This window comes from Phyllostomus discolor, chromosome 12, assembly GCF_004126475.2.
Source record: "Phyllostomus discolor isolate MPI-MPIP mPhyDis1 chromosome 12, mPhyDis1.pri.v3, whole genome shotgun sequence".
NCBI classification, from domain to species: domain Eukaryota; kingdom Metazoa; phylum Chordata; class Mammalia; order Chiroptera; family Phyllostomidae; genus Phyllostomus; species Phyllostomus discolor.
Genome location: NC_040914.2, coordinates 39,091,589 through 39,117,150, shown reverse-complemented (window position 1 = coordinate 39,117,150; position 25,562 = coordinate 39,091,589). Strand labels below are relative to the sequence as shown.

Below are 25,562 nucleotides of genomic sequence, written 5' to 3'. Positions count from 1 at the left end.
TTATCACACTTAGCATCAGAAACTCAGAACACTGGGCTTTATGTTTATCTTTGTTTGGCAGTTCTTTTCCTGATAATAACTATAACTTTTTTAAGAAGCACCTGTTATGTGCCAGGCCCTGTGCTTGGTGCTTTATGTATGTTGCCTGTAGTCCTCACGATAGTCTTCAAAGTAGACCATGATTTTTCCAGCCAGCCAAGGAGGATACTGACTGAGAGTTTCACACTCATCCCCAGGCCCCCTGGAACGTGGGGTGGGACAGAGACGTGTCTGGGCCCACACGCTTGCTCTTTCACCCCGTGTGTTCGAGTGAGCTGTTTCCCGGGGGCTGCTTATATAAATGCAAGCAAATCATCAGGAATCCAGAAACCTTTGAGGGAAATGTTAGAGTCATGTATTATCAAACTGATTCAAATTTATTTTTATTAGATGTTTGTCTAACCTAATCCCTGGCAGATTTCATTGCCCTAATTTTGAATTTCTAAGCATAGAATAGTTTTTAGCTTTGTTAATTTATTTTTTTACCATTATGAAAGAAAAATAAACTTTTTAGATTGCTCTTTATGTATGTAATAACGAAGACAAGGAGAACTCTGAAAAATTGTGGCATCAGGGAAGTTTTCTTAATGGTCCTCACTGTTTTTTTGTGTGTTTTTTTCCCCTTTCTTTCCCCTTTGGCGGTGATCGGCCACATGTACTCCTTATTCTTCGTGTCCTTTTCTAACTTGTCAAGCAAACGGCAGAGCTGTGTCCCAGGCCCTTGTGCTGCTGGCTGGGTGTCCAGTTACGCCCTCCTTGCAAATGTGTCAGCTTTTGAGTTCCCTTCACGTTGACATTGTTTTTACTCATGTTAAATCCTGTTTTCATCCGTTAACCCTCACTTTCCTCTTCCTTGGGGCCCACATCTCTGTGCTCTGTGATTAATGAAATTTCTGATCCAGCTAGTGGGTGGAATTACTCGTTAATAAAAGTATTGCCTTGCCCAGAGAATAATCAGATTATATTTCCTTAAGAAAACCCTCATTTTGGGATTTAATTGCTGATGAAATGCATCACTTGGTCAGTTGTGTTGGGGTTGGAGGGGCGAAGGAAACGACAGTTTATTTGAATTCTGGCAGTAACGTTTTTGCTGCTCAGTGATAGATCTTTTAATTCTTTTACTGCTTTATGCTTAAATTATGTCATTTTAGAATGTGTACGGTATTTGTTAAATTCTAATCAGATTTTTTAGTTGAACATGTTTCTGTTGCATCTGTCATAAGACTTGTTGGTGATAGAGAAAAGTAAAACTGGAAACTGTATTTTAATTATCATTTTCTTTTATAGATACGGGAATATGAATGGATTCATTCTCAGACCAAAAGGCTCAAGTTCAATGCACTTATTACAACATACGAGATCCTCCTAAAAGATAAGGTATGTAACTGGTAGCTAAAAGGCTAAGTTTTATAGAGTGACTTATCCAAATGGTGGGGTTTATGCCCCCCAGTTACCATGTTATCTTTCTTTATTTCTTTAAAAAAGCAAACAAATGAACAGACAAATCCAGAAAGAATTTGAAGGTTGTTAATAAAAATTAGAACCTTGCAGCTGAAGGGGGACTTAGGTCCCCTGGTCCAGTTGAATGATACAGGATGCAGGTGTATTGAGACCTGTAACTTCCTGAGGTTCTAGTCAGGCATTGGAAACGGGGCCTGAGAACCGTCCTGTCCTTGCTAAGGTTTCTCCAGGGCACTCGGTGGGGACAGTCTCTGTGATGAGGAGGGCAGAAAATGAAACTCTTCCAAGTTATCTCCTTTCTATTGTTACTAAGAAATGTATGTGACAGGTGATCCCATTGGTGATAAATAAGTGTAAAGGTCAGTTTGGTGACTCCTGATGTTTCTGTGCTTCAGAGTGGGGCTGGAGAACAGGGAGAGAAGAATATTCGTTAAGGAGAGATTGCCAAATCACTTTTTTTTGTTTTTGTTTTTGTTTTTTTTGCCCAGCATATCAATTTTTGCATTCTTCCTTAAGAGCACACAGCAGTACCTGGCATAAGAGATTCCCTCTCTTTTCCAGGAGGATGTGCCCTTTTGAGTAGACATAAATCTGGCAGCCAACTAAAATAAACAGAAGAGTCCTTGTGTACTTTAAGTCAGCAGAGAGTAGATGTTCCTGTGTATACCTTTGTGGCGGTGTTTGTACAGAGATGATTAACACTTGAACGCACTTTTGGGTTCCCTTCTGACCTGGTGGCTCGTTCTGTTTTGTTTTCACTTCAGACTGTGCTGGGCAGTATTAACTGGGCCTTTCTGGGAGTGGATGAAGCCCATCGGTTGAAGAATGATGACTCTTTATTGTATAAAACTCTGATTGATTTCAAGTCCAACCATAGGCTCCTGATTACGGGGACCCCTCTTCAGAATTCCCTCAAAGAGCTCTGGTCCTTGCTGCACTTTATTATGCCGGAGAAGTAAGCTCCTTACTGTGTATTTCAAAACATGCTGGAATGTCTGAAATGCCAATGCTTTTTAACTTTTTTTTAGTAGATCTTAGGGAAAATGGATGGCATGTTTTGGGGAAAGCAAAGCATTGACTGAGGGAGGAACAAATGTATTACAGCGTTCCATAATAAATGACAGAAGGCAGAGAAATCAGCCTGTTAGGGAGGGAAGGTTGTCTACCAAATATTTGAATCCATTACTGCTTTGGGGAAATAATGAGTAAATAGGAAACATCAGACCTTCTCACTGTTGTTACAAGGTACTGAGTAAAAATTAAATGAAGTCTATAAGGTACATAATCTGACAAGCATTAGAAATATTTTAAATCCAAACCTTTGCTAACAGAAGCATCAGCTTAAGGTCTTATTCCGGTCTTTAACTCATTAAAGATTTCTATGGGAGAGATGGTATGCAGTTTCATAAAAGTTAAAATTACCCAGTGGTGGTTGATGATACCTAAAATGAAATCTGTACTGGCTGCCCCTGATATGAAGGACCCTACTCAGTCTGCCCCTTGACGGTACCCTACGTGTCTCGTATCTCTTTCTCCACCGCTCATTCTGCGTCAGCCCCTCTGGCCATCTTTTTGTTCCTGTAGCACGCCGTGCCATTGCCATGTCTTTGGTCGGCAATGAGTTTTCTCCTTGTCTTCACCTGGCCAGTCACTTAACATTATTGCCTTAGCTTATGTGACTACCTCTTTTTAGAGGCCTTCTCAGACCATCCAACCTAAAGTAGCCTGTTAGACATGCTGACCATCCCTACCCTGTTGCATTTCTATATGGCACCTTTTTTTTTTTCATTCCCTCATCCTTCTCATGTCATTAAATTATGAGTTCAGACGTAACAGGGATCTGTTGCACTTTATTGCCAAGAATAGGACCTGGCACCCAGTCAGCAGTGTGGTTGAGGGGTGTCAAACTGGCAGGTGAATGCTCCTGCCTTTTCTACAATTTAAAAAAGGTAAGAGTGCCTACTGTGAGTCATACACTGATCAAGGCGTTATGGGTAGCCTAATGACCAACACAGAAATGATCCCTTTTCCCCCATGTGGTATTAACTGTTAAAACAACTTTTCAACATAATTAGCATACCATAAAGTATACCATTGGAAGGATACAATTGAACATTTTTAGTAGAGTTGTGCATCTATCACTGTAATCTCATTTTAGAATATTTTCTCACCCCCCAAAGTTTCCTTAATCTCTGCTTTTATCTGTAGTCTTAGGCCTTCACGAACCAGCTTTCCTCTCTAGTGATTTACCTTTCCTAGAAATTCTGCATAAACGGGTTCCTGATAAGTAGGCTTCTGTTTTTGGCTCCTTTCACTTAGCATAATATTTCTGAGATTCACCTTTGTCATAGTTAATCAGGGACTATTCTCTTACTGTGGACTAATACTCCATTGTATGCCTATTCATTTAATGGACATTTGGATTTAGTGTTGAGCTGTAGTGTTCTTGTGTGGACATACATTTTACTTCCCTTGGTTAGATGTTTAGGAGTGGAATTGCTGGGTTGCTAGGAAAGTATATAGTTAAGAAACTACCAGGCTGTTGTCCAAAGAGACTGTACCATTGCATGTTCCCATCAGAAGTGTTTCAGTTTGCTAGTTCCCTCTGTATCGTCACCAGTACTGTACTTGGTGTATTGTCAGTCTTTTGGATTCTAGCCATCCTGGGTGTGTGGTGGTATGTCATGGTTTTGACTTGGATTTCTATAATGACAAATAATGTTAAACATCTTTTTATCGGTTCATTAGTCATTTGTATATCTTTGGTAAAATGTCTTTTCAAGTCTTTTCACTCATTGAAAGTTGGATCATCTGTCTTCTGTGTTAAACAGGTTTTTACTTCTTTTTCTTTATTTTTGGTATTCTAGATGCAAATGCTTTGCTAGTGTATGATTTGCAAGTATCTGTCCCAGTCTGTGGCTTGTCTCTTCATTTTCTTAATGTTGCCTTTTGAAGACCAGAAGTTAACTTTGATGAAGTCTACTCTTAAAATGGATTGTGTTTTGATGTCGTAAAATAAGATGTTTGCCTAACATAAGGTTGCAAAGATTTTCTTATTTTCTTCTAGAAGTTTTAGTTCTTACGTTTAGGTCTGCATTTCATTTTTAGTTACTTTTTTGTTTATAGTGTTAAGTGTGAGGGCCTAAGTTCATCCTTCTTTGCAGAGGGATTTTGGAAATTGTTCGGGGCCATTTGTTGAAAAGAATACCCTTTCATTATTAAATTGTCAGGGCACCTTTGTTGAGAATCAGTTGAGACCGTAAATATAATGGTCCATTTCTGGATTCTCAGTTCTGTTCCACTGATGCATATTTGTGGGCCTTAGGTTTCCTTTGTGAGAGATTTTTTTAATGAGTATTCAGTTCCAGTTACAGGTCTGTTCTGGTTTTTTGTTTCTTGGTTAGTTTCATAAAATGTGTCTTTCTAAGAATTTGTCCATTTCCTCTAACGTGCCCTATTTTTTGACATGAAGTTACAGTATTTCCTATCCTTTAGATTTTGAAGGATTAGTAGTGATGTAATTTTTTTGTTGTAGTAACTAGTGTCTTGTCTCTTTTTCTTGATCATTTTGGTAAATGTTTAACAATGATGGGGCTGTCTCTAAGGCTGGTGTTGACCCACTTGGCGGCCCCTGATGCAGTGCCTGGCCGTTTATGACGAGTTCAGGAGTAGCCCCAAATGTGGTTGAATTGCCGTTGTTTGTGCCTGGTGGCCATTACTGTCTCTGACCTCCATCTTGCCAAAGAGTTTGTGCTCTGAGTCCTTGAGGTGACTCAGCGTCACCCCTGGATAATGTCGAGTCACTCCAGTTTGTCATTCTGGGACTTGCCTGGCCCTCAGCCGGGCTGGGCCTCCTGGTGTCGGAGAGCAGGGCTGCGACAGTGACTAAGCTTCCAGTTGTGCCTCGGTCACAGGCGCCCTTTCACCTACTGAGCTTGTCCGCACACACAACGCACACACACAACGAGGCTAGTTCTTCCACGTGGGTGTTTGCGTGGTAAGACAAAGTACGTTTTTCTGGTCCTCGTAAAACAAATTTCCTCACTCCTTTTTATTTTTGAAGAAAATTGGTCATAACGTCCCATTCTGGATTTCTGCCACAAGTCTTTTAGTGTACCGAAGATGGTTGAATTAAAATTTAAATGTGAGAAACTTCTGTCTAGAGTTCAGGCAGAACCACACGAGAGACAAGTTTTTAAATTCCTTAATAAAATTTATGTCTGCAGATTGCACTAATAACTTTATATCAGTTGTATCGTTCTTGTCTAAGGGCTGTTGTCTTGTTTCTGTTGTTACATTCCATTAACTTTTCAGTCTATGAATAGTGAAGATTATTGATGGAAATTACATAGCTTTCGCCTTTGAGCAGTGACAGCTCTCATACTGCCACTGATTATTCTTTTACCTTGGAATTTTATTTCCCTAAGGAATTGAAGCTTATTAGAAGATTATGGGTATTTTTTCTGTATAATGTTTCACACAGTGACTTACTGTGTTTGTGCATATACTGATTGCATGATATACTGAAATGTTTTGTGAACTCTAGGTGCATTCTCAAAATTGGAAAACTGTTATCCAGTGTGGACTGGTGAAATTAATTCATTTGATTTCCCCCTCTCTTATATTCAAGGGCTAGTGACAGATAAGATTTATCTTTCCCTATGGGGAAGATTTTTTTTAACAGATTTTTTAAATCACTTCCTTTAAAAATGTTTTTGTGGAAAAATGCCTTTTTCTCCTACGTAGCTAAGTAACACTATTGTTTCATCTCCAGGTTTGAGTTCTGGGAAGATTTCGAAGAGACCACGGGAAAAGGGAGGGAGAACGGCTACCAGAGTCTTCACAAGGTGCTAGAGCCTTTCCTTCTCCGAGAGTGAAGAAAGATGTGGAGAAATCCCTGCCCGCCAAAGTGGAGCAGATTCTCAGGGTGGAGATGTCGGCCCTTCAGAAACAGTATTACAAGTAAGTTATGGGCTGGGTTAGGCCTGATGGGGTTGGGGTCAATGCCATGAAGCCATGAGAGGGATAACTGACAAACCAACTGTTTCTTTCTGTGATGTCCCAGCACAGACTTAAGGAGCAATGTAATGGTCAGAGGACACCTTATTATCCTTGCTTTTTTATTTGGGTGAGAGGGTGCACAGTACTTCCATTCTGTGACTGGGCTGAAGCATATGTGAATTCTCAGTGCTAACCTCCTACTAGGAGTAAGCAGGCTTGTTTATATAGTTCTCTGCCACTCACTCAGTCATTTAAGATTTTGAGATAATGCCAGGCATCCATCCTGTAGATACTGGGAATACGAGGATGATGGAATGGTTTCTTGCCAGAGCCTCGCTGTTTGTTTGGTAGGGAAGACAAACTGGGGACAGTTGGGAGCGCTGTTTACACTGAGGTGTGTGCTGGGGCTGTGGGAGGAAGTTCAGAAGGAAAAGTTGTGAAGGCGGAGGTGCTCCAGGAGGCCCTCCAGGAGGCACGGGGAGCGTACGGCCTGGGTCTAGGCTGTAATATGTTAAAGGCAAAACGGTGGGTTTAGGACAGAGGGCAGCATCCAATGTGCTTGTCACACATGGCCTTTCGTTTTGATGATTTAAAGGTGGATCTGGAGTAATTGTAATGAATGATATTGCCATAAAAGCTCCAGCCTTTTAAAGTTAGAAAGTTTGGCCATCTTAACATTCCCTGCTTGTTCTTCATTAATTATACAAGTGGATAAGAACAAGATTTTAATTTTCAGTACTTAACTCTCTTACCTGTTTGCCTAACACTCCCTTGATTAAAAAAATATTTTTTATGGGAGCTGTCAGATGCTGCATACAGACACAGAATAGAGTGGGGGTCACAGACCCACAGTCCAGCTTCATCGGTGCTGGCTCAGGGCCAGTCTTAGTTCCTCCAGATCTCCTTTTGTGTCCCCATTCCTGCCCTTCTGTCATTTGAAACATGTTCCAGGTACATAGCATAAGTGTTTCCATACATTTAAAAAATAGGGACTCTTTTTCTCAGAGTTAAGCAAAAAGATAAAACCCCCAAAATCAAGTTTAAGAACCTCACCCCAAGCTTAAAGAGAGGACAGATGGGTGGTTGCTGTGGGTGAAATGGCTCCAAGGATACAGACTTCCGGGTACAAAATGAGTGAGACGTGGGAGTGTAATGCACTGCATCGTGACCTCAGCTGATAAGAGAGCAGATTTAAAAGGTCTTCCTCACAAAGAAGAAAAATTGTGACTCTATGGTGACAGATGTTAACTGGACTTACTGTGATCATTTCACAGTATGTACAAATACTGAACTGTAATGTGATGTAATGAAATTAATGCAATATGTCAGTTATACCCCAGTTTAAAAAAAAGAGTCAAGCATGATATCAGTATTGTTATCATGCCTTAAAAAAATTAATAGTTTCTTAATATTTTTATGTCTGGTAAGTGTTTACATTTTTTCTGGTTGTCATAAATAGGTGTGCACACGCGTCTGCTCACACACATATTGCTTGTTTGCACTGGGATCTGAGTACGCTCCGTTCATTAGGATTGGTTGTCATGTCCCTTAAGTTTATTTTAACCGGAGTAATGTCTTTTAAGTTTAACCTTCCTCCACTCCCCTCCTCTCTCCTTGTAAATTCTTTGAGTGAAGAAAGTTGGTCTCCGTTGCCTTGATTTTGCTGATTCCAGCCCTGTGGCATTATTTCATCGTTTACTGTGGACACTTGGTTTCCTCTGCAGTCACAGACGAGTGTAGAGGGTTGATTTGACCCGGATTCACTGTCCGTATTTCATAGCATACCCCAACTCTGTTGTTTGCATCTAAGAGTATCATTATCACCTGTAATTTGCAGGTGGATCCTGACCAGGAATTACAAGGCTCTCGCCAAAGGAACCAGAGGCAGCACATCCGGCTTCCTGAATATCGTGATGGAACTAAAGAAGTGCTGTAACCACTGCTACCTGATCAAACCGCCCGAGGAGAACGAGAGGGAGAACGGACAGGAGGTTCTCACGGTGTGTGCTTGCTGTCCTGTTCTCATTGCTTCTCAGACACAGTTTAGTTTCTACACTTGCTTCTTATCAAAATGACTGAAGCATCAGAAGGGGCTTTAAAAACAGGTGCGAACAGTTAACATAGCTAGGAAAGATCCTAAAGTATTGTGGCTCAATAACGTCATCGATGACAGGTAAAGAGCATTTCAGGAATTGCTTGAAATATGTCACTTAGGTTACAGAGAGCTTCAGAAAGCTTAAATGTGATTTTAAAAATGAGAACTCGTAGAGAGGAAGGGCAGGCTGCAGGATTTTGAACGTTGGAATGTCTTTTCAATCTTCAGTCCCTGATCAGGAGCAGCGGGAAGCTGATTCTGTTGGATAAACTGCTGACCAGACTCCGAGAGAGGGGGAACAGAGTCCTCATCTTCTCCCAGATGGTGAGAATGTTGGATATCCTGGCCGAGTACTTGACTATTAAGCACTACCCTTTCCAGGTAAGGGCGCTCGGTAATTGGACTCCCTCCTTCCCTCTGTTCCCCTGGGTACTGTGCTTTGTTTGCTGAATTACCCTGCCGTAGTGAACAAGAGTTCCTTTGTGTGAAACAAGCTGAGATGAAGGCTCCAGGGAGGTCTTCATTTTTTACATCCATGCCTTTATGCTATAACCCTATAATGAGCATGGTCGCATGAAGATCATTTTTCTTTTTGGGGGGGGGATGAGAGAAAGCAAAACTGGGCAAGAGAAAAGCCTGTTAGATGATGTCTGGCATCCCCAAGTCCGGTTGAAGGTAGACAGGAAGGAGGTGGGAACCTGGTTACAGAAACCAGAGCCCTAGACAGAAAAGGAGAGGTGGCAGTGCGGTGCTCCCGCTCCCGGGAGGCCAGCCCTGGCTGTGGGGCTGGGGACTCCGGAACAGTGTGCCTGAAGCTTGCTGGTCCCTGAAGCATGTGGCAACGGTCCCCTTTTCTTCTGCAGACTTGTTAATGCTGATTTTCGTTTTCGTTCAGTTATCTCCTATGAGATAAGAAAAATAAAATGTGTGGAAAAGAGTTTCTTCAGCATAATATTTTCTGGGTGTAAGACTATGGGAAACTAATTTCTGATCTATGTATAGATGTGTCTGCGATTTACCTTTACTCTTGGCATAAATTTTTTAAAACATTTTGATTTTTAAGTTTTATTTAAATAGTTTTTCTCTTTAACTTTGAATGGATGGACTGTTCTGCCAACTCATCTAGTTTTGCTGATATTGAAGAAACTTGGAGTCAGTGACTCTCCTAAGAAGGCTGAGCTTTAAAATTTAACAGATTGTCTTTTAAAACTCTGGAGGGCATTGCTATATCCCTGACATCTTGTGTGGTCTTTCAGTAGCTGTCACAGCATATAGTTTAGCACTGTGATTATTACCAAAATACAGCACACTGTTAGGCACTGGGTCCCTGTGAGCTTTCAGGTCGAGTAATCATTTGATATCAAGTCAAATAATGCATTTCTTTTCTCTCTAGGGAAAAAGTAGGCTGGAGTCATTCAGCTTTATCATGTCTAATGTCTTCTATTAATGGGAATGTTAAATGGGGGCATTTGGGTTTTGGATTTCAAATATAGGCAGTGAACCTGCCACTTAAACTTACCTGTTGGTTGAGGCTCTTCATCTGAAAGAAGGAAGGGGGTTCCTGTGTATGCTTCCACTTGGGGTCAGGTGGTTCTGGGGCTGGTCAGCAGACCTGTGAGCTGGGGGTATGTAGGTCCTTCCATAGGCTGTCTCCAGCCAGTCACTGGTCATTGGCCAGCTGACATCCTCTCTTGGGTCAGTTTTGCCTTCTGCAAAATGAGGTATTTTGTCTGTCTACCCTGGTGATTGTGAGGGAAAGAAATACGAAAATGATTTTAAAGAGTAGGAAGGGCTTTGTATGTACAACATACAGGTAATCTTTACTTTTTATTTTACATATGTGGTTTCTGTATGTTGACATTTTATTTTTGCTTAGAACTGACATATGCTCTAAAGCATTTTATGTACCAGGAAATGTTAGAGGCTCTCTTGAAGGTGCATTTATTTTGCTGCTTGAACTTGGCTCTCATTTTAGAGTGCAATTTTTGAAAAGCTGGGTATATGACCAACTTAATTTTCAACATTCTCAGTGTTAATTGCAAAATGTTTTTCAAAAAAAGGATGAAAATAATTTTTTGGTTTGTGTAATACTTAATAACTGGGCAAATTTTAGCTACATTAGCTATGAAGCTTTTTTTTTTTCCGGGAGCTAATTATTAGGTGACCAGGGGTAGTATTTCGTTTCCTCAGTACCCACAGATGCAGAAGCAAACAAAGCCTCGAACCAGAGCTTGGGTTGCCTTCTTTTCCTTATAGGTCTTGGCAGCCTTTCTGATCCTTGGATGAACCCAGATAGCCCTTTGATTCAGAAGCTTCTGACCTTGAGTTTGTAACGGGAGATCTTGGGGCAAGTAGAGCGTGCTGCTTAATTAAGCACAGCCCCAGACAGCACATTGCCGGGGCATTCCAGTTATTTTTACCCAGTGGGTGCTGCGCTGATAAAGGTTGCAGGTCTGGTGTTCTCTTCTGAGTGAAGCTGATCTTCCTACCTTATGATTTCCTTGTGGTTTATTTTTACAGCGTCTGGATGGTTCCATCAAGGGAGAAATCCGAAAACAGGCTCTGGACCACTTCAATGCAGATGGTTCTGAGGTACACCCTGCATGGCTTTGCTATTGGGACAGCTTGGGTTCTGTATCAAGGGCAAGCCCTTTTGGCTCAATATAATCCGTTTCAGAAATAATTCACTGCAGTTCTCCTATCATGAGAGAAGAAATGAGAAATCACTAACATAAAAGGTGTCTCTTAATTCTGTGTTCACTCCAGGAAAGCAAATGCATGCTTGTTTATCTCCCTGGTGTGAATTAATGACAGTTGTTCTCATATCAACCGAGTTTTCTCTGGTGGCTTCCAGATACCAAGCTTCTGGGCCTAGGAAACCGGCCAGGTGAAGGTGGGGGAGGGCTGGCCAGTAGGCTAATTTTGACATATTTTTAGTACCAGGAGGTTCTAATCTGTACTTTTTTGGTGACTTTAGGTCTTGTAAAGCACATTTGCCATGCCTCAAATTCGTTAGACCCTGGTACAAAGAGACTTAATGATCTTGCTTTGCTGACAGTAACATTTACTGTAGTGTCCAGCTTGAATGTGGTGCTGCAGAGTGTTTCACTTTTCAGACATACAGGAGAGCCACTTAGGACAAGTTGGGAACCACTGTAGCGTTGTCATTGGTGCACATCAAACTGTAAAGAACTGTGGGGTTGGAGGGAAGTGGGGAGAAGAGCTTTGGTGTCGGTGGAGGGAATGGAAGCTGTGGAGAGACCAGAGTGGACTGAGAAGTACTCTGGAGAGAACTGTAGAACTTAAGAAGTCTGGGCCACTGTTTTGTATAAACAGAACAGACTTGGCTTCCTGCTTTCTGAAGAGCTTTACACACTCTTAATGTCTGTCTCATACTCCAGAGTGGCATGCCTTCTACCTCCGGAATTGCGTGTAGTCCTAGTTAAACTGTGGTTTTCTGACTTCTCCAGCCTGAAATTTTAGTTCCTGAGGAGCTTGGGGCTCTAATCTGCTCAGAACCAAGGCTCCGAATAGTACGGAGAAGAGGAACTGAATTACTGAGCACGAGCTCATTCCCGTTCCTCCTGTAGGTCCTCCCTGTCTCCTCAATCGTAAAATTGCAGTAATTCCAATACCTCCTTCATGGCACTGCTGCGAGGAGGAGATGCGTGGCCAGTGCTCAGCGCTGAGCACATGGCCTGGCACACAGTGAGCCCTCAGTGAATGCTAGCTTTTCTGTTAGTATTTGTCGAAATTGTTTTTTGTTCCCTGCTCCAAGTTTAAAAAATAGAGTGGGGTGGTTCATATTGCGTTTTCTCAGAAAAGAGGCCCAAATTCCTTTTTTTCTTAGTTCTCAATTGATCCCCCTGCCCCATGGCTTACATATAGGGTATAGGTTCTCTACCCTTTTCTACAAATTTGAGTCTTTTTAACTTAATTAAAAAAGAATTAAATATTTAGTCATTGGGGAAAATATATGCACATGTAGATTTAGGAGATGGGAAAGGACACAAATAAGAAATTGTGCAAAACTCCCATCCCAGAGACAACTTGCTATTTATTCCTATCATTGGGGTGTATTTCCTTTCAATACTGAGTGAAATCATTTATTTCTTTATATGTTTACCTGATTCGGACAATGTTACCATCTTTCATTCAAAATTATATGCTGAGCATTTTTTCTTTGTTATTAAAGATTTAAAAAATTTTTAATTTCTGATATTTTCTCATGCCTGTACTGTTATTTATTTAGCCACTTTGTTGTCGGATATTTAGGTAACAGTAACAGCATATGAACAATTCAAAAGGGTTTCTGATACATTTTGTTAATTTACTTTCCCCAAATAATTGATATTCATAGTGTTTACGTATGAATATTTCCAATATTTCACCCTTAGCTTCATTGAATTGCACAATTTTTAACATTTGCCAATTTGACGATAGACACAAAGAACATCTTATTATAATTCATATTATCTTTGATAAAGAGAGACTTTGAAAATGGCTAATGAGATCAACCGGACCCCAGATTTTAGGTTTTGGATATTTCATTCTGAAGTGTCCTCTTTACCTGTAGGTTTCTTTACCATTTTGGTGTCACTTGGTGTTTTACCAAGGATCACAGAGCATGTGCGTCAACATCCCCATTAATCAGTTCTTTATTGGAATTATTTAACATTCTTGGGAGACAGCTGTCTCCATTTTTATTTCTGTGGCGTGACATTGGCCACTGTGACTCTAGTTAGAACATGGAGACCTTGTCATGCATATGTTTGTATATTGAATGTACCCATTTATCAGAACACAACTCAGGCTCACTTGGTTGGACGTCATCCCACAGAGTGAAGAGTTGCAGGTTCAATTCCCAGTGAGGGCACATGCCTGGGTTGTGGGTTTGGTCCCTGGTTGGGGTGTCTGTGAGATGCAACTGATTGATGTTTTTCTCTCACATCAGTGTTTCTCGCTCTCTTTCTCCTTCCCTTTCCCTCTCTGTAAAAATAAAAACAAAAATAAACCAAATCCCCCAAAACTAAACAACAACTCAGAACTGTCAGTTTTTGAGTGCTACTTCTGTGCCAACCTTTGACATACATGATCAAACGCTCTGTAAATGGAAGTCTGACTTCTGTTTATCTAGCTCACATAGTTTATCCCCTGCCTCGTGCCCATGTTTTTCTGAGCACTGAGACATGGGCAGGTGTACCGTGCCCGCCCAGTCTCTGTTGTCACTGGTGTGAACCCTGGAGTGTGCCAGCAGTGCCTAGGCCTTCCGCACACGCAGCTCTCGGGCCACCCGCTCTGGTTTCTCCGTGCATGTCCTGTGGGGATGGAGGCTGCCCTGCTTCTCACCAGTCCCGTCACGTGGCCTCGGAGTGCGGCGTTTCTGTGTCCTCACCAGCCTGACAAATGGAGGGATGTTTACAGAACAGGGTCCTTGTTTATCCTGACTGCCTTATGCGGCACAATTGATCTCCCTGTGGAAAGTCAGCATCTAGGCCACTTGATAATTACGTTTGTCTAGTTTTTGTTACTGCTTGTATGCTAGTTTTAGCCAGGTGCGAACATAAATGTTTTGCTGCTATTGCCTTATCAGATCCTACCTTACTCCTTAGTTCGTTGTACTGACTCTTACCTCCTAATTGAATGAAAATTCACCCTGCCGTCCGTCAAGTCCCTGACATTCTTGTAGCCTCCATAAAGTGTGTCCATCATATCTCACTTTTCTTCACACCTGCAGGGGTTTCCAGGTGTAAGGGCTTATTGGACTGTGAAACTGTTTCTGAGAAGGCCACTGCATAAAGTAGTATATTGCATTGTGTACAGGACTTCTGTTTCCTGCTCTCGACAAGGGCTGGTGGCCTGGGAATCAATTTGGCTTCAGCGGACACAGTCGTCATCTTTGACTCTGACTGGAACCCCCAGAACGACTTGCAGGCACAAGCCCGAGCCCACAGGATTGGTCAGAAGAAGCAGGTCAGTGGGGAGAGGCTTCTGGTTATGGCTTGAGGGGGCAGGGAGAGGAGTTCCTCAGGCCTTTCGGGATGTTTTGTGAATTGCCTTTTTCCTGTTCGTCTTCATTTCCCAAGGGAAGATTTTGTTGCTGTTAATTAGTGCAGAGAAGCTGTCTTTGGGGCCAAGATGAGCCTATTAAGGAACGCTTTTCTTTTGCTATTTAAAAAGTATGTCACCGATCGCTTCTCGGACTTTTGGCTAAGATCAAGTGTAGTAAAAAGTACGTCACCGGTGACTTTCTGGTTTACTCAAAGAAAGATAAATGATGAATTGACCAAGAACGGAAATTTCATCTATTTTAGTATGGAAAAGTTGTTAAATATTCTCTTTAGCGTCGTTCAACATGGCGTATTTTTATTATATGTGACCAATTCTAGCTCTAAGGAATGTGGGAAAAATATATACTTCTTTCCTTTGTATATGAATTTCAAAGTTTGCTTTAGTATTGGGTAACTCATAAGTTTCATACTCGGCCAAAGATCCAGTTTTGGTGAAATGGATTGTTTTAGCAAGATTTTTATTTCTAGAACAAGGCTATCATAATTCCTTGAAGGCAGTCTTATTTAAAGTGTAACCTGCTGCAGAGAGTAAAAATAGTGCATCTATTTAAGCTGTCTGCTTGAGTGGGTGGCTTACAGTCATTTTATGATGCTAGAGAACAGATCTTCATTTCCCCTCCTGGTTTTAGACAGGTGTAACTTCATTTTTTGGTGTGATCGGGCATAAGTCTAACATTTCTTTTTCCTACAGGTAAATATTTACCGCCTGGTTACAAAGGGGACTGTGGAGGAAGAGATCATAGAACGGGCCAAAAAGAAGATGGTATTGGACCATCTGGTGATTCAGCGCATGGACACCACTGGCCGGACGGTCCTGGAAAACAACTCGGGAAGGTCCAAGTGAGTGCCAGAGGGATGGGAGGCAGTGGAGTCAGGCCGATTTTACATCAACATTTGGTGTATCATTCGTTCTTCTAATAGGACTTTGTACAACAGATGTTAGGCCTTTACTTATCTGGAAACGACTAAGACTGCAAGAAGATAGCATTTTTATTTTGTTTTGTTTTCCTTATTTCTTTTCCTTATCAACCCTTTGCATATGTGTGCTCTTGCCCTCTCCTCCTCTCCATCTTCCTCACTCTCTCTTTCCTGTCCTTCTCTGGCCTCGTGTGATTGGCTCCGCATGTGACACATGACACAGCAGCTTCATCCTGGCATAATGTTGCCTTGAACTTTTCACCAGATTGAATTGGCAGCTGTTTTCTTACTGTGGGTAAAAATGTTTGTGTGGAAATTGTTATCTTTCCTACCGAAACAAAAGGAAGGTAGTTATGATCTTATTTGAAAGCACAAACTATTTCTCTTAAAGAATTTACATTTTGACCAAATCGCTGAGTGTGTTCTGTGGTGGTCTTGTAGCTTTGATATAGGACCTTTTCCTATATCAAAGTGAGCTTTTCCTGAACAGGATATTTCAGATGATGATTTTCCACTGTAGAGCAATCTAGGTAGAAGCTTGGTTCTCTTATTTTTGGACCAGAGGTGAGCAGGTTGAAAATTCTTGGCGAATGAATGGTACATTCTGAGTCAAAGGACAGAGGCAGACTTTTCTTACTTCATGTTGCTAATTACCTGTCCTCGTTTAATCATGTAATAGATGAGCCAACAGGAGGAGAATGATTTCCTAGTCTTTTCCTGGGTTAGAGTTCCCACCACAGTCTCATCCTGTGGATAGAGATAAGATAATTTGAGGATAATTTTTCTTATGGCAGAATTGATAGTTTCACCAGTAATTTGATCCTCTAATGAATGGCAGATACAAAGTAGAACTCCACAGAGGTGTACTGACATCCTAAGGGATACAACTGCATTTCGCTTTTACAGTTCAAATCCTTTTAATAAAGAAGAGCTGACAGCTATTCTGAAATTTGGAGCAGAGGATCTTTTCAAAGAACTTGAAGGGGAGGAGTCGGAGCCTCAGGTAATTAACAGTGAGGGAACAATGTGTTTTGACAAGCATCGTTTGTGAGAGAGAGGTTTTTGGAAGCAGATTTCCGAGTTCGTGTTACAGCCGTCTATAAAGAAGCATTAATTATTTCAAGGACGTAGGTTTTTTGTTTTCGATTTTTATAATAAAGCTCTAAGCTCTTTTTTTTTTTAGATTTTATTTATTTATTTTTAGAGAGGGGAAGGAGGGAGGGTTAGGGAGAGAGAGAGAAAGAGAGAGAGCGATATCAATGTGCAGTTGCTGGGGGTTATGGCCTGCAACCCAGGAATGTACCCTGGCTGGGAATCGAACCTGGGACACTTTGGTTCCCAGCCCGCGCTCAATCCACTGAGCTACGCCAACCAGGGCTAAGCTCTAAGCTCTTAATAAATTCAGTAAGAAGAAAATGAGGAAAGCACTTGAAGATTTCCTTTGGCTTATTTTTTCTAGTTTTATTTCTTGTATTTTCTGAAGTATCACCTAATTGTTTGTATGAATGATCGTTTGAGACATTAAATGAAAATGGTGTAAAACTGGGTCAGTAAGAGAAAGGTAGAAATGGAACCTGAGAAAAGAGAACTGACTTATTTGCATCAGGCATTTCAGTGTATGCTGACCACCGTCGCCTTGTTACCTTAGCTGTATTGCTGTTCTTCTCTTAGGAAATGGATATAGATGAAATTTTGCGCTTGGCTGAAACCAGGGAGAACGAAGTGTCAACTAGTGCGACAGATGAGCTCCTGTCACAATTTAAGGTATGAAAGTTGTCGTGGGAGGAAGCCCTTCTCATTGACTCATTAGCCAATAATAGCTGATGCCCGTGGCACTTGCAGGGCGCAGGGCACACTCTGCTCTTCCCTTTACTCGAACTGACTCATGTCCCCAGAATCATGCTCTGGAGTTCCAAGCGTGTTCTCAGCATGGAATCTCCCGTCCTCCCCCTGCAGGTAACCACTGAGGTCAGGGGGTGGAGGAAGAGACATCTGGGGAGAGGGCTGAGGATATGATGTCATGGGATAGGTGGTAACTGGAGGGGTGGAAGGCTCGTGGGAGAGACGTTAATGAAGTCAGATGACAAAGAGGTCAAAGGTATAAAAACAAGGTGACAGGAGGCTCTTGATGACTTGGTGAGATTTTTTTTTAAGGGTCGTTACAGGATGGCCAGTGGTATCTGATATAACAGACAAATAAGATCAAGGACTGAATGCAGAAGCTGGGCACCAGCACTGAGTTGTAAACAACTAGTGAAGAGTAGAGTGAAGGTAATTTATATGACAGAAGGCTCAAGCAAGACAAGGTTTTCTAAAAACCTGTTACCATGTTTCTAGGTTGAGGAAGGGATTTGAGAGTAGGAGCTATTGAAGGTTCTCAGGGAAGAAGGAAAACTTGAGGACACGTTGCCTCAGAGGAGACTGGAAGGTTTGTAATCAAAGGCACAGATGAAGGAGTTGGCCTTTGAAAGAAAAACGAAAGTGCGCTTGAGGGAGAGACGTGGGAGTTCCAATTGGCGAACTTAAATACCAGCGAAATAAGTGAGGTGTTTGCTGAGAAGTGGAAAAGATTTGGGACAGCCATGGGTGGGGCCAGGGGTTACGGGGAGGAACTTGATAGGGAGTAGCGCTGAATTTAGAAAATAGGGCTTCAGTTGGAGCCAGTCACCTGGCTCATATGACTTTCTCTGCCAGTCCTCGAGGTCAGAGAAACTGGATCGGTTGGCGATCCCAGGGTGGTGGGAGATTGGCTCGGGAGGCGGAGGAGAGCCAAAGCAGCAAAGTCTTCCCAGTTTTAAGTGGGGACGTGGTTAAAGGATGGACCATGGCTTAGTTTCATGCTGGTTAGAGAAGCCAGGTACAGTGCAGTGATGGTTAAGTGTGGGAGACCCACTAGGATTGAGGGAGAAGCGGGTGCAGGGTTTGGAAGGAAGCAGTATGTAACGAGGTCAAGGTTGGCCACAGGTAGAAGTTGTCTCATGGAAGAATGGGGAAGAAGTGGATCAAAGAGCTCTGGTTTCAGAGTTCATGTGTCCGAGGGTGGAGATGAATTATTGGTGTTTCAGCTGTATTCCATTTCTGTGAGTACTGCTCCTTTCTTAAACAGAAGTGATCTTCATGTTGTGGCCTTGGTCAGAATGTTGTGTGAGTGTTTAGGTGTAAAAATTTCTGCATACTGCAGATTGATTGATCAGAAGTCACATGACTGGTGATTCTTGCCTCCAAGGCCCTTTTGGCAATTACGTTTGAGCACCTGGTCAAGTGTTATTATTGAAGGAGGAGTCTTTTCATTGCTTTTTCTGGAGTGCTTCACTGAGTCCATTTTTCCCAATAATCTTTTTGTTACCGTATTTTGACATGTTGGAAACACAGCAAGTATATTTTGAGATAAATAAGAGCTCCATTTTCTTAAGTAATAATAACCAATACTTGTGAAACTACTTCTGTACTTTGAGCCCTGTTTTAAATGCTCCCCATATATTAACTGTTACAACAGTAGATGAATTATCTTCATTTACAGATGAGACTATGGCACAGAGGGGCTAAGTAGATTTTCTAAGGTCACATGTACGTGGAGGTGGGACTGTTTCTTAGGCAGGTGGTCTAGCCCTTACCCACCATGCCAGCTTTGAAAAAGTTCAGTTCCCACCTGCACGAACCATAAACATAGGTATATGCAATATTGATATTTATAGCATTTGTTACCATTTTCATCGGGCTGTTTTAAGAGTCAGACCTAAAGTAATTACAGACAGTGCTTAATTTAAGAGATTGGTGAGATGGTTCCTTTTCTATATAAAACAGAAATGTTAAATTTTTTATCTCAGAAATCACCTCTTGTCCGTCATGGAATTTTAAAATCTGACTGTGAAGACCTCAACATCCATGTTGCAAGTTAGAGTTAATTTTGGCTGAAAGCCACAGTTCTGACCACACTGTCAGTCCTAAGTGACTTTGTGGAATGGAAACTCGGACACCCCTCTTGCACAATACTTGGGTATAGTTGTAAAGTCCAGGTGGCAAGGAAGAGAAGGAGTGTGGAGCCCCGGCCTGGGGCTGTCCACCGCAGCTCAGAGGCTGGCCAGAGCTGGTGCGTGTCTCTGTGTAGCCAGGGTCTGAGACTGTGTGAAAGGCATTTTTGAGCATGTGAGTTATTGCATAACTTCAGCCTCTGTATGTTTGATAAAAAAGAAGAAGGGAACTGGTTGGCTAGATGGTAGCTAGTGCTGTGAGTTATGCATTGCCTCCAGTGAGTTCTATTCAGTAGCAATTTATAATTTATAGAACTGTAAGTTAATAATGGATTACTGTTAGGTAGTCAGCATGTGGTAGTCTGACTAGATATAAAAGTTTTAGCTTGCATATTAGAAATTGTATGATTTAACAACATATATTTCTTTTGCAATTGAATTTATTGGGGGGTAACATTGGTTACTAAAATTATATATGGGTTTCAGATGTACAGTTCTATAATCATCTGTATTAACAGCATACGTTTTAATAAAACTTTTATAAGGCAATTTATATCTTTATATCTGTTTCCCTACATTTTTGGTAAAATTTCTGATGAACTTGAGGATTTGGAAAGTTGATTTCTGGGGGGATATGGGAGAGATTAGTAGAAAATGGATTCTTTGATTATGTAATATCACAGGCCCCTCCCTTATTATTCATAGCAATGTACTTAGCTTAAAAACACCGTGTGAGTTGGTGTTTTAGTAGATGGCATTTGGGGAACAGGGAAATGTCAGTTGTCTGTCTGTGTCTAGGTTGCCAATTTCGCCACCATGGAAGATGAGGAAGAGCTGGAAGAGCGTCCTCACAAGGACTGGGATGAGATCATTCCAGAGGAGCAAAGAAAGAGAGTTGAGGAGGAGGAGCGGCAGAAGGAGCTGGAAGAAATTTACATGTTGCCTCGAATTCGGAGTTCCACTAAAAAGGTGACCAAGTGAGATAGATGAAAGATACGTCCCTCCTCTTAGGCTCTGCCTGCTGCAGAAGGGCTGATTGTTTAAGGAAGGGGCCTTGCATTGCTGCCCAGACCTAGAGGGTTCTGGGGCAGGGTCTTGGGAACCCAGCAGAGGAACAGGGGACAGTGTCCAGGGCCTGGGAGCACCCCTGGGAGGCATTTCACTGCTGCATGTTGCCTCTTTATGTACCAGCAGAACGGGGGTTAGAGTTGGACAGAGTTTGCATTTTGCTGTTGGGATTAGAACCGGTAATCATAATTGTTTCTCAGTGACAAACCTGTTTTTGCCTTTATGTTTGTTTCTGTCACCTGGGATAAATACTTATAAAACATCATAGAACTGGACTTCACAGCTTACAAAGCACTACCAGAGGCCTTGTCAAGTCTGATTTTTACAATGACATCGCAGTAGGCAGTTACTACCCAGTTTTTTGGAGATAAGAGACTTGAGTTTGTCTAAGATCTCAGTAAATAAGCATAAGGTAATAGCAGCTACTGTTTACTGAGTACTCACTATGTGCCAGGCATAAGCTAGTGCATTTGCAGTTCCTGATTCATTTGATCTTTATTAAAACCCTGACTGCAGATGCTATACTCCCCATTTTACAAATAGCAAGCAAAGACACAGAGAAGTAACTTGTCCAAAGAAGTCAACATAAACCTACAATCCAAGTACTTGTATTCCGGTTTACTTCTTGGGACGGAGAATTCACACTTCTCTGGAAGCGTGACGTCCCAGTCAGGTCTTCATTGCATAGCATCTGCCTCCTTATTTCTCAATGAAAATGTCTGATGTGATGGGAGCTTTGCGTCCCGAAGAATCACGAGAGTCTGGTCTTAGTGTTTAGACCTCTCAGACCTGGCATGTGCTCCAATGTGACTTTGCCCTTCCAGGCTCAGACAAATGACAGTGACTCTGACGCCGAGTCCAAGAGGCAGGCCCAGAGGTCCTCTGCCTCTGAGAGTGAGACGGATGACTCCGATGATGACAAGAAGCCAAAGCGCAGAGGGCGCCCCCGGAGCGTGCGGAAGGACCTTGTAGAGGGATTTACGGACGCAGAGATCCGCAGGTTGGCGGGGGCCCCCCTTCACTTGGCCTTGGTGGGAAGTGTGCGCCATCAGCTGGGGGCTGATTGGACCCCTGACGCTCCAGGAAGGGCAGGAGAGGCAGCCGTGCACTGGTCCAGAGATGCTTCTCCATCTCAATGTTATTTTGAAGTAAATCCTAAATGTCATATTATTTCAGATGTAAAATGTTTCAGTGTATATATCAAGGAGGAATGAAGACTTGAGGAGTAATCCCCAGGTTCCTTTTCAGGTGTCATACTTTCCTAATCCCTGTATCCACACTGTCCCTTTCTTAGTGTTTCTTAGCTATTGTTACGTTTATTCCCACTTTCTTCACTCACCATGCCCTCTGTTTCCAGTTTTTTCCCCATAATATCTCTTCTGATTCTTCACCTAGTTGAGTGGTTGGCATGGCAGGCCACAGAGAGGCCCTTGATGTGTTGTCACATCTTGCTTTTCATTGGCAGTGCTGGTTAGTTGCAGGGAGGGCAGCAGGCGGGCAGACGGTGTGGTTTAGGGCAGAGACCTGTGGAAAGGCAGGTGGGAGTTTTGGTTGGAAGTAAGGTTGGGCAGGAGTCAGCACAGTTTCCAAAAGAATTTTGCCTAAGAAGCTTTAAGTCATATATTTATTTTACTTTGTCTCATTCCCCAAAATATTTGCGGCAGTCCTAAAAATCTCATAGTTGTATTATGGACCGGAAAATACTGAAAAATATCGCAGTATGGAATCGAAAGTAACAGTAGTGGACTGCATTGACCAGCTAACTATTTGGGGATTTTTATCTCCAGAGTTGTGGTGATTGAAGGATGTACTAAATGAATGTATACCTTGTAAAATGGGTAACACCAGAGTTAAGACACTGTCCTCGGTTAGGTCCCTAAGCAGCTTCACCGTCAGTCAGGAGAACAGAGCAGCTCTTGAGTTGGAGCAGACTGCCAGCACGCGGTATTTTAGTCGGCCGTCTGTGGAGGCGTTCGGCGCCCGTTCATTCAGGGCCTGCTGCAAGGACTGGGCCCAGTGTGTTTTTGACAGTGTACGTGGCTCACTGGTATATATATATTATAACACTGGATATGTTTGCATTCATGCAGCCCAAGTCTCTTTTTTTAATGTGCTTTTTTGCTCATCTCTTCAGGTTCATCAAGGCATATAAGAAGTTTGGTCTCCCCCTTGAACGGTAAGCTTAGTAATAGTTCTTTATCTGCCTCTCTTTTATTTTTTTTTTAAGATTTTGTTTATTTTTATTTTTAGAGGGGGGGGGGAGGGGGAGGGAGAAAGAGAGAGAGAGAAACAGAAACATCAATGTGCGGTTGCTCGGGGCCGTGGCCTGCAACCCACGTCGGGGCATGTGCCCTGACGGGGAATCGAACCAGCGACACTTTGGTTTGCAGCCCGAGCTCAATCCACTGAGCTACGCCAGCCAGGGCCTGCTTCTCTTTTATTTATAGCAGGAGTTTTTTGTTTTGTTTTGGGGTGTTTTTTGATACTATTTCCATTTAAGGTCTGGTACCTTTTGACAGCCTGATTTTTAGTCAGTGTGTCCATTGACACGCTGCATATGACTTAGAGATCAAAAACATTGTAGAAGTAACTACTTTGCTGCTGGGAACAGTGTGATGAATGAAAGAGGCTGGAGAAAGGAAAGGGGGCACAACAGAAGCAGACTGGTGCCACGCTGTTTGCAGGCACTACCCTGCTACCTTTATCAGACGGCCCATTTAGTTAACAGATTGCTGAATCCTTGCCTTTTGAAATTGGACTATTCCAAGGCACAATTCTTTATGACGGAAAATGAGCCCTCTAGCCCTCAGTCAGTGCCGAAGGCTTCTTGTCGATTAAGAGAGTGTACATTCTTGTCGAATGTAGAGAGAAGTACGAATGTAGAATGCAGGAGCAAGCTTACATGAGACCCAGTGGTATTTCAGGTGACAGTGGAAGAGTGGGCACAGGGCCTTGAAGTATCCCCGTGTCTGTCCTCAGGCTGGAGTGCATAGCACGCGATGCTGAGCTAGTTGATAAGTCAGTGGCGGATCTGAAGCGTCTGGGCGAACTGATTCACAACAGCTGTGTGTCGGCAATGCAGGAGTATGAAGAGCAGCTCAAAGAAAACGCCAGCGAGGGTAAGTCAGTAGGCCGGCCTCAGTGCGCCTCCCCCGCCTGGCACGGTGGGCTGGTGTTGCCGCTGCCGGGCGGCGTTTCTTAGAGCAGCAGACTTGCACCCCACGCGTCCCTGTGTGCGCCTTTGAGGTGGGTGTTCTCTCCTGCCTTTCTGTGAGTTCGCGCTGTAGGATTCCCAAAGATTTACTTGCAAGTGAAGTTGATTTGCAGAAGGTGCAGAATAATGGACGGGACGGATGGTTTCTTTTTATGTTGTTATGGAAAGTTTGAATTGGTTCGATGGAAATGGGTGAAGCTAAGCAGACTCACCTGTATTTTGGGTGTAAACGAGGACTTAACCACAAGTATCAGTAATTATCTTAGATGTACCTGTACATTTTTTTGTTGTTGTGACAGATTTCAAGGGTTTAGAAAATCAGTTGGAGTAAAATATCGTATGAATATCGTACATGTTTTGTCACGCTGAGATTTTCATAGCACTAGAATTCGTTGTAGTGAATTTGACCTGTAGTTTGTTCTCTTGCACACCAGACAGTGTCCCCGCCGGGCTTCCTACCGCAGGTGTGGGGCTTGTGAACAGAGAGCTCAGACGTCCTCCTGGTTAACGGACCCTCACAGTCGAACCTCAGGCAGAGAGGCGAGGGTGTTGCCACTCTGGCTCACTGGACCATGCTTTATGTATGCCAGTTCCCCCCTTCTTTGTTGGCCCTTCGCTCCTCACCAGAGGCTTTGTCAGCTGTGGTTAGTGGTCTGTCCTGGGAGGCAGCCAGCTTGTTTGGAATCTTGCCTCCACCATCTCTTAGCTGGAAGAGCTGAGACAGGTGGTGGCTTCTCATGGTCTCATTGGGAAAATGGTATTTTGGTACCTGCCTCAGAGAGTTGGGTGATTACTTGAGTAATCCCATACATGCACAGTACTTACCTCGTTTAGTCTATGGCCTGCGGAATTAGCTATCATCATTAAGTAAAGGAGTATTTGTGCTTTGAGATATTTTCTTCAAAGATATTATTGAAGTAAGAGATTTTTAAATATCTTAAATATAGTGAAAATTTTTTAGATGTAATTCATTCATTCATTCCTTCCCTCCCTTGAAAGTTTTGGACCATGATCCAAATACGTGCTTTCATAGCACCAAGAAAGCATCCAAAAGTAAACCTGCAGTTCTCAGTGTTTTTCTCTACTCCCTGGATTTTATAAAGTAACTCACTGTGATTTTTGCCCCCTTGTGCCTGTGTGATTTCATTTACTTTTATATTTCTGATACACTTGGAGTTTTTCCTGGTATTTCCAGTTTTCTTTTATTTCTTCTATTCAGTATATGTCTGCTATATTCATTGAAAATGGACCATCATTTCTCCACTGCCTGATTTTTTTTAAGAGCTTCATAGACTGTTACGGACATACAATTTTAGTGTCCTGTTAATGGACATTCAGCTTTTGATCTGTTGCTTTACAGCATTGTAAATAATAATGCTGTGGTAAATAATCCTGTTGTATGTATTCCATTTTGTACCATCTTGTCCCACCAGCATTGAGTAAGAATGTCTGTTTTCTCTTAGTCTCATCAGTGTGATATTTTCACATTTTTTTCTTTTTCCCAACCTGATAGGGTAAACCTGGCATGTGTATACATTTAATTTGCATTTCTGTTACGACAAGTGAGGCTGAGTATTTTTCCTATGTTCAGGAGCCTCTTGAATTTTCTTTTTTGCAAATTGTGTCTTTATTCTTTGTCTATTTTTTAAAAAATATATTTTTTAAAGATTTTATTTATTTATTTTCAGAGAGGGAAGGGAGGGAGAAAGAGAGAGAGAGAAACG

At 42.2% G+C, this 25,562-nt stretch overlaps 1 protein-coding gene across 1 annotated transcript in view; it reads left to right on the top strand.

The window, feature by feature from the left end:
* CHD2 (chromodomain helicase DNA binding protein 2) overlaps positions 1-25,562 on the top strand; it is an 82,215-nt gene that overhangs the window by 36,627 nt on the left and 20,026 nt on the right. Inside the window, 15 exon segments of the mRNA XM_028502399.2 lie at positions 1,327-1,416; positions 2,265-2,455; positions 6,275-6,366; positions 6,369-6,462; positions 8,339-8,501; positions 8,825-8,977; positions 11,117-11,188; positions 14,420-14,569; positions 15,359-15,507; positions 16,492-16,588; positions 17,257-17,349; positions 20,355-20,525; positions 21,449-21,624; positions 22,759-22,800; positions 23,604-23,743. Coding sequence (XP_028358200.1) covers positions 1,327-1,416; positions 2,265-2,455; positions 6,275-6,366; positions 6,369-6,462; positions 8,339-8,501; positions 8,825-8,977; positions 11,117-11,188; positions 14,420-14,569; positions 15,359-15,507; positions 16,492-16,588; positions 17,257-17,349; positions 20,355-20,525; positions 21,449-21,624; positions 22,759-22,800; positions 23,604-23,743 — 1,873 coding nt within the window.